This window comes from Dipodomys spectabilis, unplaced genomic scaffold (assembly GCF_019054845.1).
Source record: "Dipodomys spectabilis isolate Male_0828 unplaced genomic scaffold, ASM1905484v1 ptg000176l, whole genome shotgun sequence".
Classification (NCBI taxonomy): domain Eukaryota; kingdom Metazoa; phylum Chordata; class Mammalia; order Rodentia; family Heteromyidae; genus Dipodomys; species Dipodomys spectabilis.
The window spans coordinates 2726796-2740135 of NW_024870853.1; the positions used below are offsets into that span (position 1 = coordinate 2726796).

A 13340-nucleotide genomic window follows, 5' to 3' on the forward strand; every position below is an offset into this window, starting at 1 on the left:
TCAATTTCATGGAATCCTATTGGTCAATTTTTGCTATTATTTTCTGAGTTTATTGGAATCTATTAAGAAAGTCATCGCATATGCCTAGATCCTGAAGTGTTTCTTCTATTTTCCTCTAGTATGTTCAGAGTTTAAATTTTTTTTTTTTTTTTAGTTGGTCATAGGGCTTGAATTCAGGGCTCTGTTTGTGAGCTCTTTTGCTCAAGGCTAGTGCTCTGCCACTTTGAGTCACAGTGCCACTTCTGGTTTTTGAGTGGTTTATTGGAGTTAAGAGTCCTGCACAGGCTTGCTTTGAACCTTGATCCTCAGATCTCATCCTCCTGAGTAGCTAGGATTACAGCCATGAGCCACTGGCAGTGCCCAGCCCAGCTCCAGAGTTTGAGATCTTACATTTTGAGTTGAGTTTTGTGCAGGGTTGAAAGGTAGGGATCTAGTGTCAGTCTCTTTATTGGAAGGGCCTCATGCTTGGTAGGTAAGCACTCTACCACTTGAGCCACACTCTCAACCTTTTTTACTTTAGTTTATTTTTCAGGTAGGGTCTCACTTTTGCCTGGGCCTAACCTTTAACCATATATGTGTCTCCCACATAGCTGGGATTAAAGACATGAAGCACTACAGTTGGCTTAGCTTATTGAGGTGGAGTTTCAGTAATTCTCTGCCCAGGCTAGCCCCAAATTGTGATCCTTTCATCTCTGCCTCCTGAGTAGCTGGGGTTATGGATGTAAGAAATCACACATGGCTAGTTTTAGTCGTCTATGTATGGTTAACCAGTTTCTTCACACCATTTATTAAGAGGCTCACTTTTCTCCCATGTATTTGGGCTCATTTCTGGATTTTTTTGTTGTGTTCTATTGTTTTCCATGTCTAGTTTTGTGCCTGTACTATCATTTGGGTTACTATGGCTCTGTAGTTTCAAATCAATTATTATACCTCTGGCATTACTCTGCTCAAGATTGTTTGGTTACTCAGGGACTTTTATGCTTCCGTGTGAATTTCAGGACTTTTTTCCTATTTCAATGAAGAATGCAATTGGAATTTTGAATTCATATATTGCTTTTGGTAATGTGATTTTTATTTATTTATTTTTGGCTGGTTTAGGGGCTTGACCTCAGGTCCTGGGCACTGTTGTTGATCTCTTTAGCTCAAGGCTAGCATACTATCACTTTGAGCCACAATGCTACTTCTAGTTTTCAAGTGGTTTATTAGAGATAAGAGTCTCATGGACTTTTCTGCCCAGGCTGGCTTTGAATGGCGCTATCCTCAGATCTCAGTCTCCTAAGTAGCTTAGATTACAGACCTGGGCCACCAGAACCTGGCTCCTTTTAACAATATTTCTGCCAATCTTGAACATGTAATATCTTTCAATTTCTAGTGTCTTTCACAATTTCTTCACTGCTTTCTAGTTTTTCATCATAGAAGTCTTTCATATGTTTGATTAGATGCCTATGTCCTTTTTCATCTATTGTGAATGATATTCACATAGTCATACTGACTTTGCTTTCAAAGAATACATACGAAATATGGTATTTATTTTCAAATTTTCTAGAAAATATTCTATTCACTTTAAGTTTAGTTCCATTGTAGCAGAAAAATTCACTATACTTGAATCCTGTTAAATATATTGAGTTATGTTTTGTGGCCCAGAATGTTGCTTTCCTTGGTAAATATTCCATATTCATTAGGAGCATATAGATTTTGCTAATGTTGGGTTGAGTGTTTTATAAATGTTAATCAGGTTAAATTGATAAATAGTGCTAAGTGTGTTGTATTCTTGCTGATTTTCTACCAATTCTGTTATTGAGAGAAAATATTTAAGTTTTTGAGTATAAAAGTGGGTAGATAAACATTTTGGTTTAGGTCCTCATAATGAATTGATTCCCTTAATCTTGTAATTACCTTTTATTACTGTAATTGTTCTGTCTTCTGACATGTACTTCATGTGACTTTAATATAGCTATCCCAGCCTTCTTTTGATGGATTATTAATACATATATTATCTTTATTTTTTTGGTCAATTATGGGGCTTGAACTCTGGGCCTGGGTTCTGTCACTGAGCTCTTCAGCTCAAGGCAAGTGCTCTATCACTTGAGCCACAGCTTCACTTCTAGTACATATATTATCTTATCCCTTATTTTTAACTTAGTTTCATCTTTATATTTAAATGTGTTAGTTTGAAAGTAGCATACAAGTATATGGTTTTGTTTCTAATTTAAGCCAGAGAACTGCCTTTTAATTGGTTCACTTAGTCACTTATATTTAATATGATTGTTAACATGAGTAGATTTAAATTTAGCATTGGTTTGTCTTCAATTTATCTCATCTGCTCTTTGTTTGCCAATTTTTTCCTGATTTTCTTATTAAATGCTAGAGATGTAGCTTAGTGGTAGAGTAATTTCCTTACATATGTAAAGTTGTAGATTCAATCCTTAGCACAACAAAAAAGAAAGTAAGGAAGAAAGAGAAAGGAAGCAAGCAAGCAAGCAAGCAAGCAAGAAAGAAAGAAAGAAAGAAAGAAAGAAAGAAAGAAAGAAAGAAAGAAAGAAAGAAAGAGAAAGAAAGAAACTCTTTCCCAGTTCTTTCCCAGCCGTGTGGAGGGCCAACGTGGCCTGGTGCCAACCAGAACGATGAATAAACCTACCCCTTACCTGAAAAAAAAAGAAAGAAAGAGAGAAAGAAAGAAAAAGGAAGAAAGAAAGAAAAGAAGGAAGGAAGGAAGAAAGAAAGGAAGGAAAAAAGAAAGAAGGAAGGAAGAAAGGAAGAAAGAAAGAACTGAATTCCTTGGTTAAATTGAATTTTCATGATTATCTCTTTTTGGCTTGCTATATATAACTTTGTTATTTATTTGTTACTTAATGTTAGCAGTACACACATTTGACTTAATCATCTACCTTTAGGACACGATGGAATATAATACAGCAATTCCATTTTAAACTTTGTTGTTTTTGTATTCCATTTTATGGATGTGCCAAAATGTATTCAGCCCACCTATTATTAATGGAATTTCAGTTCCAGGTTTGATATTTTACTCTTTTAATCAATGCCAGATGAACACCTTTGAGTGTATTTATTTACTTTTGCAAATATACCTATAGAATAAGTTCACAGATGCATGATTGCTCAGTTGTATTTTTCTGATAATCAAATCCTTTTTGGTGGTTTACCAACTCATGTGACTTTATGAATTTTAATCACTAGTCTAAAAATATTAATGCTCTTAAGTGAATTCAGAATTTATTGTCATATAATTAATGATAGATAAGTATAATATTTGAGAAAATATCCTTTTATTGTTTTCTTGTTTTTCAGCTATGCAGGCAATTGCTGCTTTAGCATCAGTACTGAAACAGGAAGAACTGAGAAATAATGACCTGATTCTAAATGGAATTTCACCTACCTCACTCATAAATTTAGCTGCCCAGTTTGCTCTTGCGGTAATTCACATGCATCAATCTACTAGATTTTCCTTCTTCTTGTTTGAAAGACAGAATGACCAAAGGCTACAAGAGAGCCCTTTCTTCAATCTTTGTTTCTGTCACATTTTCATGTTTATCTTGCTTGCAGAATTGCTTTATTTCTCTTTATATCTTCATAATGTAGACTGAAATAAATGAAACAAAGTAAAGTAACAAGGGCTGGAAGCATGGCTCAACTATAGAGTGTCTACCTAGCAGATGTGAGGCCCTCAGGCCAAACCCTAGTACCTCTAAAGTCAGCTAACAGATGTGCTTAATAGAAAAAAGTAAAAATAAGAAAACATGAATTTTAGGAAGAAATTACAGATTTAAAATTTTCATGCCAAGGGATAGGTAATAGCTTAGTGGTAGAGTCTACATAGCATATACAAGGCCCTTGGTTAGATTCCCATCCCTGCAACAAAATAAGAGTAGAGAAGGAGAGGGAGAGAAAAAGGCACCATACAAATTAATATGTATCTATTTGAAATTTATCTTTCTCACCAATTTAAACAAAATAAATTTGGTGGACTTTTTAGTCATAACCATAAAACAATGTTAGTTTAGATATAATAAATACTTGGACTTCTTTTTTTCCCTTTTGGATTTTTATTTTATAAATCTTGGAAAAGGAAGTGGAGTTGTCACTCAAGTAGTGGAGCGCGAGCCTTGAGTAAAAAACCAAGCAAAAGTGCGAGGTCCTGAGTTTAAACCCCCAGTACCAGTGCGCCTGTGCGTGCACACACACACACACACACACACACATGCGCGCGCACATACACACACACACACACACACACACACACACACACACACATAGACGTGGAAAAGCATGGTAGCAGCTTTAGAGTTTTTGAACCGACTTTGAGTACTGACTCTGCCACTTAATAAGCACCTGATTTTCTTTGAACGTTAGTTTCATTTGTACAATGAAGTCAATTACCTGCTTCTAGATTTGATATGAAAATTAACTGAAAAGATAACTAAAAATATGGTTCATAAACTATGAAATTTGATCTTATAAAGTACTTTGTTTTCTGATTCTTCCTTCTGTATGAAAATCTGTTCAGAATCATAGTTCCATATTTCTTCTAATAGATATTCCCTGCTTTTTATATCAAATACAAACTTTGAAATTTTCAAAAAGTATTTATTTTGGGTTTCTTACTATAGAATTTCTCTTCCTTCCTTCTCCCCATACTGCAAAAACACATGCTATGTCTCTACCTGCTAAATATTTTTTACTCTTCGTACAATATTTTTGTATGAGACAGTGGCTCATTATGTAGCCCAGGCTGGCCTTGAACTCATGATCCTCCTACCTCAGCCTCCTGAGAGTCAAGATTACAAATATTCTCTACCTTGTCTGGCTTCTTCCTTCAGAAATTGTTACCTTACTCATCTAACTGTACTTAGCAACTACATTAAGCAAGAAATTGGCCTAGGTGCTACAAATACGGTCCTCAAGGATCTCAGAAATCCATTTAAACAGTCAAACAGTATATAAGATAAGACAATATACAGGATAAAGACCAGATTACTAATATACATGTTAAATATTATTGAAATTCAGAGGAAGCAGAGAGCACTGAGAATTGGAATTGATTTGAGAATTCTCTACAGTGGAAGGAATCCTTCAGTTGGGCTTTAAAAAGGGTAGCACTGAGATATGTAAGAATATATTTTATAGGATGAGATGAAAGTAAACAAGACATACATAAAGGAATGTGATTTACTTGACAGGCTGTGTATTTGGTTAGAATTGTAGTGGGTTAATTTTCTATCATTCCATCATTTGGTCCTAATTAATTTTCTATCATTTATGTGTAATATAATTTGATTTATTATTTTTATTCTAATTTAAAAATTTTTTATTTTGTTGTAATTTTTTTAACTTATTTTTTTCAGTCATGAGGCTTGAACTCAGGGCCTGTGCACTGTCCCTGAGCTTTTTTGCTCAAGGGTAGCATTCTACCACTTTGAGCCATACCTCAACTTCCAACTTATTATTATGTTAGGACAAAGTATAATTGATTTTTTGGCAAGATTGTATATTTTATTTATTTATTTTTCGTTTTTGAAGAGGTAATGTACTGCTGGTTGAACTTAGGATCTCAAACATTGCTAGGCAGTCACTCTACCACTTAAACCACACCCATAGTCCTTTTGCTTTTAGTTTATTTTTCAGATAAGATTTCAAGCTGTTACATAGGCTAGCCTTGGCCAAGATCACTCAGGAGGAAGCCTCCTGAGTTGCCTGGGATTACAGTTGTGACACCACCACATTCAGCTTGATTTTGAAATAAGGTCCCACTAACTATTGCCTGATCAGGCCTAGACCTGTGATCCTCCTATCTGTACCTCCCAAGTAGCTGGGATTACAGATGAGCACCACCGTATACTTTTAAATTTTCTTTTTTTCTTTCTTTCTTTTTTTTTGGGGGGTCCGGTTGTGGGGCCTGAACTCTGGGCCTGAGCACTGTCCCTCAGCTCTTCAGCTCAAGGCTAGTGCTCTACCACTTGAGCCACAGCGCCACTTCCGGCTTTTTTCTTTTTGCTTATGTGGTGCTGAGGAATCGAGCCCAGGGCCTTATGCATGCAAGGCAAGCACTCTACCACTGAGCCACCTTCCCATCCACTACTTTTAAATTTTCTGAACAGTAAGAAAACTTTGGTGGTAATCTATGTGAAAGCAGTTCTTGGAAACCCACCATAGTGGCACATGCCTATGATACCTGCTCTACAACTGAGGTAGGAAGATTTCAGAGTTCAAAATCAGCCTGGGATACATGAGAACCTGTCTTAAAAATAAAAATACAAAACAAAATACAAAAAAGTTATTTTGGAGAAATAACTTTGGCTATGCCTTGAGAGATGAAGAGGAAGAAATTGGAGGCAGTACAGAATGGGAAATGGTGGTAATAATCCAGTGGTAAGAATGGTAGTAAGACATGGTAGTAAGAATGAGATATTAGGCAGGTAACACGTTGCTTTCTCTTCTTTTAAAATAATCTATCTCATCTTTTAAACTTTTTGTAAAATTTACCCCCCTTGCCAGGTGCTGGTGGCTTATGCCTGTATTCCTAACTACTCAGGAGGCTGAGATCTAAGGATTTCGGTTCAAAGCCAGCCCTGACAGGAAAGTCTTACCTCCAATAAACTACTTAGAAAAATCCAGAAGTGGAACTCAAGGGCTAGACCACTAACCTTGAGCAAAAGAAGCTCAGGGACGGCACCCAGGCCCTGAATTCAAGCCCCAAGATCAGTACACAAAAAATGTATCCCCTCTACACCCCAGAAGAGACAATGTGCATATTCTGGCTGTAAAAAATATTATTGCAAAGGTGATGTGCAGAGGGGTTACAGTTACACAAGTCAGGTATTGAGTACATTTATTTTTGAACAGTGTCACCTTTTCCTCATTTTCTCCCAGTTTTCCCCTCCCTCTCCCCTTCCCAAGTTGTATAGTTAATTTTCCACAAAGTGTCTAGTAAGTGTCACTGCTGAAATAGTTCACCCTTTGCCTCACTGTTTCTGTGCTTCCTCTTCCTCTCCCCAACTTAGACAAACACATACAAAAGGGACAGGAATCCAAAACAACAAAAGGTAAAAAATAGAAAAAGTAAAAACCGACAAAAAATAAAATAATAAACCTCTTGCTCCCATCTCTTGGGGTTCATCTCGATTGAAACTAGTCAGGAAGAAAACTTACAGATTTCTTCTACTACCGAGATTCTACTCCACACACACTAGGAATTATGCCACATTTTCTGCCTCCTCAACCTATTATTGATGGATGTGCTATTCATGTTCTTTCTAAAGCCAGTCACTCAACTTATACACTAGTGTCCATCACCTTTTGCCCTTTATCTCTCACCCCATGAACTTCTTGTTCTCTTTGGCTCACTTCCATAGAATCTAAGTCCATTATATCATTAAAGCTAAAAATCTTCCTTGACCCATTCTCACCAGCGACTGCCCAATTTATTTATTCCTTTGTGAACTCCTCTAATGTACTCTCTATACTTAGTGACTAATTCCTTTCCTCCATATCTCCTAAACCATCTCTGGTCACACTTCTGTCACAAAGCTACTTTTGTCAAGGTCACTAGTGACCTCTGTATTGAAAATTGTAGTGGTTAAATCTCAGTCCTCACTGTATTTTACCTATCAGCAGTAGTCTACATGGTTGACCATTCTTTCACCTTTGAAACACAATATTATCCTTGTTTTTTCCTACCTCATGAATCATACTCTTTCATTCTCCTTTATTGTTTCTTTTCTCCCAAACTCCTTGTCAAATGTTGACCTTAGAAAAGAAGATGTCTATGGTGTTTGAAAAGAGAGGATAAGGTTTAAACTAATCATTCAGCAAAGCAGGCAAAGAGAGGACTAGGGAAATGGGATCTGCTTGCCATTAGCATTAAGGTTCATTTGATAGCATTTTAAAATAAAGTAGTTATGTAATTTTTCCAGCCATATTCTGCTACATAGATGCAGGCACAAATATCCGTATAATGTTGGTCTTAACCAGATATGGATTTTGCCTAGGGGAAGAAAATCCAGAAACCAAGGGAGTTCCATCATTAATCCTTAGGGAATTTAAACTGAGAATAAAGGAAGATATTATGAAGATGAGCATCATTAAAATGTTAGTAATATCCATAGGTTAAATGTCTTTAGGAAGCCCGGCACTGGTGGCTCACACCTATAATCCTAGTTACTTAAGAGGCTGATATCTGACAATTGGAGTTTGGAGCCAGCCAAAGTAGGAAAGTCCATGAGGCTCTTATCTTCAATAAACTACTCAGAAAAAGCCAGAAGTGGTGTTGTGTCCCAAGAGGTAGAGTGCTAGCCTTGAGCAGAAGCAGCTCAGGGACAGAGCCCAGGCCCTGAGTTTAAGCACCATGACTGACAAAATAAAGTCTTCTGGGATCAAGGTAATAGAGGAAGTTGGTAGGAAACATCAGAGACAATGATCAGAAAGTAGAAAAGGTAAAATTGAGAGCTGCAGTGGGGTAATAGAGTGAGACAGTTAAGACATCTGGAGCACAAACTTAAGGAAGCATTCATTCACTGCTTGTTGGCAAACACTGTAACTTGAACACACTCCAAGCCCTTTGTGCTTTAGGTTGTTTTTCAGATAGGGTATCTACTTTTCTTTCAAAGCCAACTTTCAACCTCAGTATTCTTACCTAACTTATAGTTGGATTCCACTTTGTGCCAGTATAACCAGATTTGTTTGTTGCTAGAGTATCAATAAATTTTTTGTCCCAGTTGACATCCATCCCAGATCCTAATCTCCTAATCTCAGCCCCAGACTCATAACCTAAGCCTCCCAAGTAGCTGGGATGATAAACATGATAAACATATGTCCAACAATGATTTGTATCTTCATTGTACCATCCACGGTAGCTCTTTTGAGATTATAAAATGAGAGGTTGGTGGCATGGCTCAGGTGGTGGAGCACCAGCCAATTAGCAAAAACATTAGATACAGAATTTGAGTCCTGGTCTCTGACAGAATGAAAAAAATAAAATGAACATGTTCATATTTGTATATAATCTTGAATGTGCAAAAATATGAACACCTGTTGTAAGCATCACTTTAAAATGTAATTAAAATACTATATCTGTTCTTTTTAGAATGGACAACGAGTTGTGGCAGGAAAAGCTTTGGAATATTTAGCTCAACACTCAGAAGATCCAAAACAAGCACTTTCATCTTTAAAGTAAGGAAATCACATTCTGTGGAAGTAAAAGGATTTCCATCTACTCATCTTAGTATTGTTGTATAAGTTATGCCAAATAATTCTATGAGTTTGATGTCTACAAAAACTGTTAACCCAGATGCAAAGTTTAAAAAGTAAGCAGTTGAATTTCCCCCACATTTATTTCTAGAAAGGAAAATTGATTTTTGCTCAAAGTAATTTCTGAATGTATGGATATATGGAGTACATACAGTAGTGGAAGGGCAGAGAGTGAAGTCGGGATGTGATAACATGATAGCTATTGTAGTTTTGACTGAACCAATGTCAAATGGAAAGCAGGGTTTCTAGGATGGTGTTCCTGCTGCTCGAACTATATGCTACAGGTCAAATTTACAAAGTGAAATGGAGTGACTGAAATAAAAGTGTCAAAAGGATTTGAGATAGTTGCACTAAGGAAATGATGAAAATCATTCAAGACAGATGGTATTTCTTAAAGAACATTTTCAGATGTGAAACTACAAATTGCTTTATTATGTCAGCTTGTCATTCTGATTTCCCTTCAAAGAATAGGGATCCTCAGTTGTGTAACATCCAAAAACTATTTCCAGGTTCCCTATAGAAAGAAAAACATAAAGACGTATATTATCTCTGACATTCTAGTGGTGATTTGGGCTGATAATATGAGTGATGTAACATTAACATTTTGTTTTAAAAAGTATTCTTTTGTTTCAAAATTATTAAATTGCATTTAAAAAATCACAAAATGGGTATGTTTTCATTGTAATCATTTTACAACATAGAGATCTATAAACAAAACAAGATTAAGCTGGGTGCTGGTAGTTCATGCCTATAAAGCCAGATGCTCATGAGACTGAGACCTAAGGATCAAGGTTTGAAGCTAACCAAGGCAGGAATGTCCATGAGACTTTTTATCTCCAATGAACAGCCAAAAAGTTGGAAGTGCAGGTGTGGCTCAAGTGGTTGAGTAGTAGCCTTGAGATTAAAAAAAAGAAAGTGTTCAAAGATAGTGCCCAGCTCTGAGTTCAAGCCTCAGGACCGGAACTGCGAACACACACACACACACACACACACACACACTGGACAAGATTAATTTCCTCATCTTTTCTCAATTCTACCTTTCAGGGTAATCAAGATGAATAACTTGGTATAAATTTTCCCATGTGTTTATTCTTAAGAATCACTTTTGATATTTTATTATACAGGTGTCTGTTTCGTCTTGTTCTTCCAAAGTTTTCTCAAATGCCAGAATCTGAAAATAAGTAAGTTATTTCAACAGAATGATGTATTCACAAATGGAAAAAAGTATAGTAGCTTCTAGTACAAACCTTATATTAAGAGATTTATTGTGCATTGCATAAGGTATGCTGAGTTCGTATCTTGACTTGGCTATTTATTACATGTGCAACCTTGGGCATGTTTTTAAATGTTTCTTGACTTCAGTTTCTCCAATCTGTATAATGGAAATAATAATATTATATGCCTCATGGAATTGCTGTGATTACTCATTGATACAGTAATACATGTATAAGGCAAAAGATTGATGAGATCTGAAGAGAAACCAGAGTGCAAGTAAATACACATGAGTGCCAGGCAGCTTATAAATCCTCAATAATGTATATGATCTGATTATCAGATTGAACCTGTTTCTTCCTTTTTTAATAATAAATTCCTTAAGAGACACACTTACAGTCCCACAGAGCATACAACCTGATTTTTTGTTGATTCTGGTTTTCTACAAGCTCAGTTAGAGCTATTGAAATATGTTTCAGCTCATAGTTGTTCGTTTTTTTTTTTTTTGTCGGTCATGGGACTTGAACTCTGGGCCTGGGCACTGTCCCTCAGCTCTTCAGCTCAAGGCGAGCGCTCTACCACTTGAGCTACAGCGCCACTTCTGGTTTTCTAGTGGTTTATTGGAGATAGGAGTCTCACGGTCTTTCCTGCCCAGGCTGGCTTTGAACCGCGATTCTCAGATCTCAGCCTCCTGAGTAGCTAGGATTACAGGTGTGAGCCACCGGCGCCCGGCTCATAGTTTTTGTGGTATAAAAGATATCAAGAATCCACTACTTCCTGATGATTTGAAGGAAATTATTCAAGTTCTAGATTAGGGATAATGTTCAGAGAATTTCTGAGCCAGTTCTGTAGTCTCTGCTTGGAAATAAGCTCTGTAATAATGTATTTCCATAGTACTTTTGCTTTGTATAAGTGGCAATAATATATTGTTTTGACTTAATTTGGGCAAAATATACATGACTGAGATAAAATTGGATTTAAAATTCACCTTACTATAAAACACAACTTACGAGAAAAAAAAATCTCTTAGCTCTAGACAAAGATCCATTATTTCTGACTTAAAGGTAGAAATACAAAATTTCCTGGGGAAGACAAGGAAATCTCAAAGTAAACTATTACCAAAAAAAGGTGGGGAAGGATATCCTAAAGTCAGATTAGGGGCCAAAACATTTTATAAACATGAAAAAAAAAATATCACTGCTGTAGCAGGATATTACTGTATCTCTTGAATAAATAGCAGATGGATGTGACATTCTCTTTTTTTTTTGGGTCCGGTCGTGGGGCCTGAACTCTGGGCCTGGGCACTGTCCCTCAGCTCTTCAGCTCAAGGCTAGCGCTCTACCACTTGAGCCACAGCCCACTTTCGGCTTTTTTCCTTTTTGCTTATGTGGTGCTGAGGAATCGAACCCAGGGCCTCAGGCATGCAAGGCAAGCACTCTACCACTGAGCTACCTTCCCAACCCAACATTCTCTTTCTCTTATAAATGACTATCTCAAACTCAGGGAACTACATTCATCTGTCAAAAGTGTGCAAGTGACTTGAAGGGACACTATTTAATTCTGAAGGACATGTAATTCAATTATACCAAATCTATATTAAGGAGCTGAAGAGAATTCCCTAGAAAGGGGGTACTTGATCTGATCTTCTTCCTGCTCAGAGCAAACCTTGGGAATAATTTCACCAGGCATATTTCTGTCTCTGTCTCTGCCTCTGCCTCTGCCTCTGTCTCTCTCTCTGTCTCTCTGTCTCTCTCTGTCTGTCTGTCTCTGTCTCTCTCTCTCTTTCTCTCTCTCTCTCTCTCTCTTAGTTGTGATAACAAAAGAGCCCAGGGGATTCTTATGTGAACATTCTTTCTTTCACTCAATCTGGCTCAATCCCTCACCACACCCTCACACCCAGGATGGGTGGCTGTACCCCATAGATGAGTCTCTGGAGCAAACTCTTTGACATAGTAACCATCTCGAAACATCTTTGGAAAGTCCCTTCACTGTCTTGCTCTGAATAGAGCTTGGCTTTCCCTTAAAGACGTGAGTTCTCATATCGCCCTATTAACTCGGGGCCTTCCCTCCTGCACCTCATACAGAACCCACTCAGCATGAGTATGAGCCACAGTTCTTTCCCTGGTTCCACACTGCTATTCCAAGGGCAGTCCTCCCACTTTGTCCTGTCCAATGCCCTGAGAAGCAGGTGCTATCAGTCCATCTTTGTATGTTTCTTGCTAGATAAATATTCTCCTTCCATATCCATCACAGAAGCCACTCCTACTATCTGCCTCTGCCCTTCTCCAAAATGAGTCCATCTAGAATATCTGAAATTTAAAAAAATAATTGCATTATTATTAAGGTGTTGTACAGATTTCACCTCTTCCTTTATTTTCCCCCAGTTTCACCCTCCCATCCCTGCCCACTAGTCATGTGGTCATTTTCCACATAGTACATACTGAATAGAAAAATTGCATTTGTTCTCCCTTCCTTCCTTCCTTCTGTAGCCCTTCCCCTACCCCCTCCAGAAAGAAAAAAAACAAAGCAAAATCAAACACCATCATTACCACTAACAACAATAACAACAAAGAAAAAAACAAAAAATAAAATAAACACAATTTACCCCCAAAACATCTTGATGTTACAGGTTCTATGAACTGATTAAAAGGGAAATCAAACAAAAAGAAAGATGAAGCACATGGAAATTTGTATAATAACTGAAATATTTGATATAATGAAGTTAATAATATAGGTTTTTTGTTTTGTTTCGTTTTGTTTTTTGGGTCCGGTCATGGGGCCTGAACTCTGGGCCTGGGTGCTGTCCCTCAGCTCTTCAGCTCAAGGCTAGCACTCTACCACTTGAGCCACAGCGCCACTTCCAGCTT

The 13340-nt window shown here is 37.2% G+C and overlaps 1 protein-coding gene across 1 annotated transcript in view; it reads left to right on the plus strand.

Moving 5' to 3' along the window:
• Tex11 (testis expressed 11) overlaps nucleotides 1-13340 on the plus strand; it is a 225849-nt gene that overhangs the window by 128745 nt on the left and 83764 nt on the right. The window contains exons 19-21 of the mRNA XM_042694880.1: nucleotides 3307-3431; nucleotides 9098-9183; nucleotides 10386-10442. Of these exons, the coding sequence (XP_042550814.1) occupies nucleotides 3307-3431; nucleotides 9098-9183; nucleotides 10386-10442 (268 nt within the window). The remainder of the gene's footprint in view (nucleotides 1-3306; nucleotides 3432-9097; nucleotides 9184-10385; nucleotides 10443-13340) is intronic.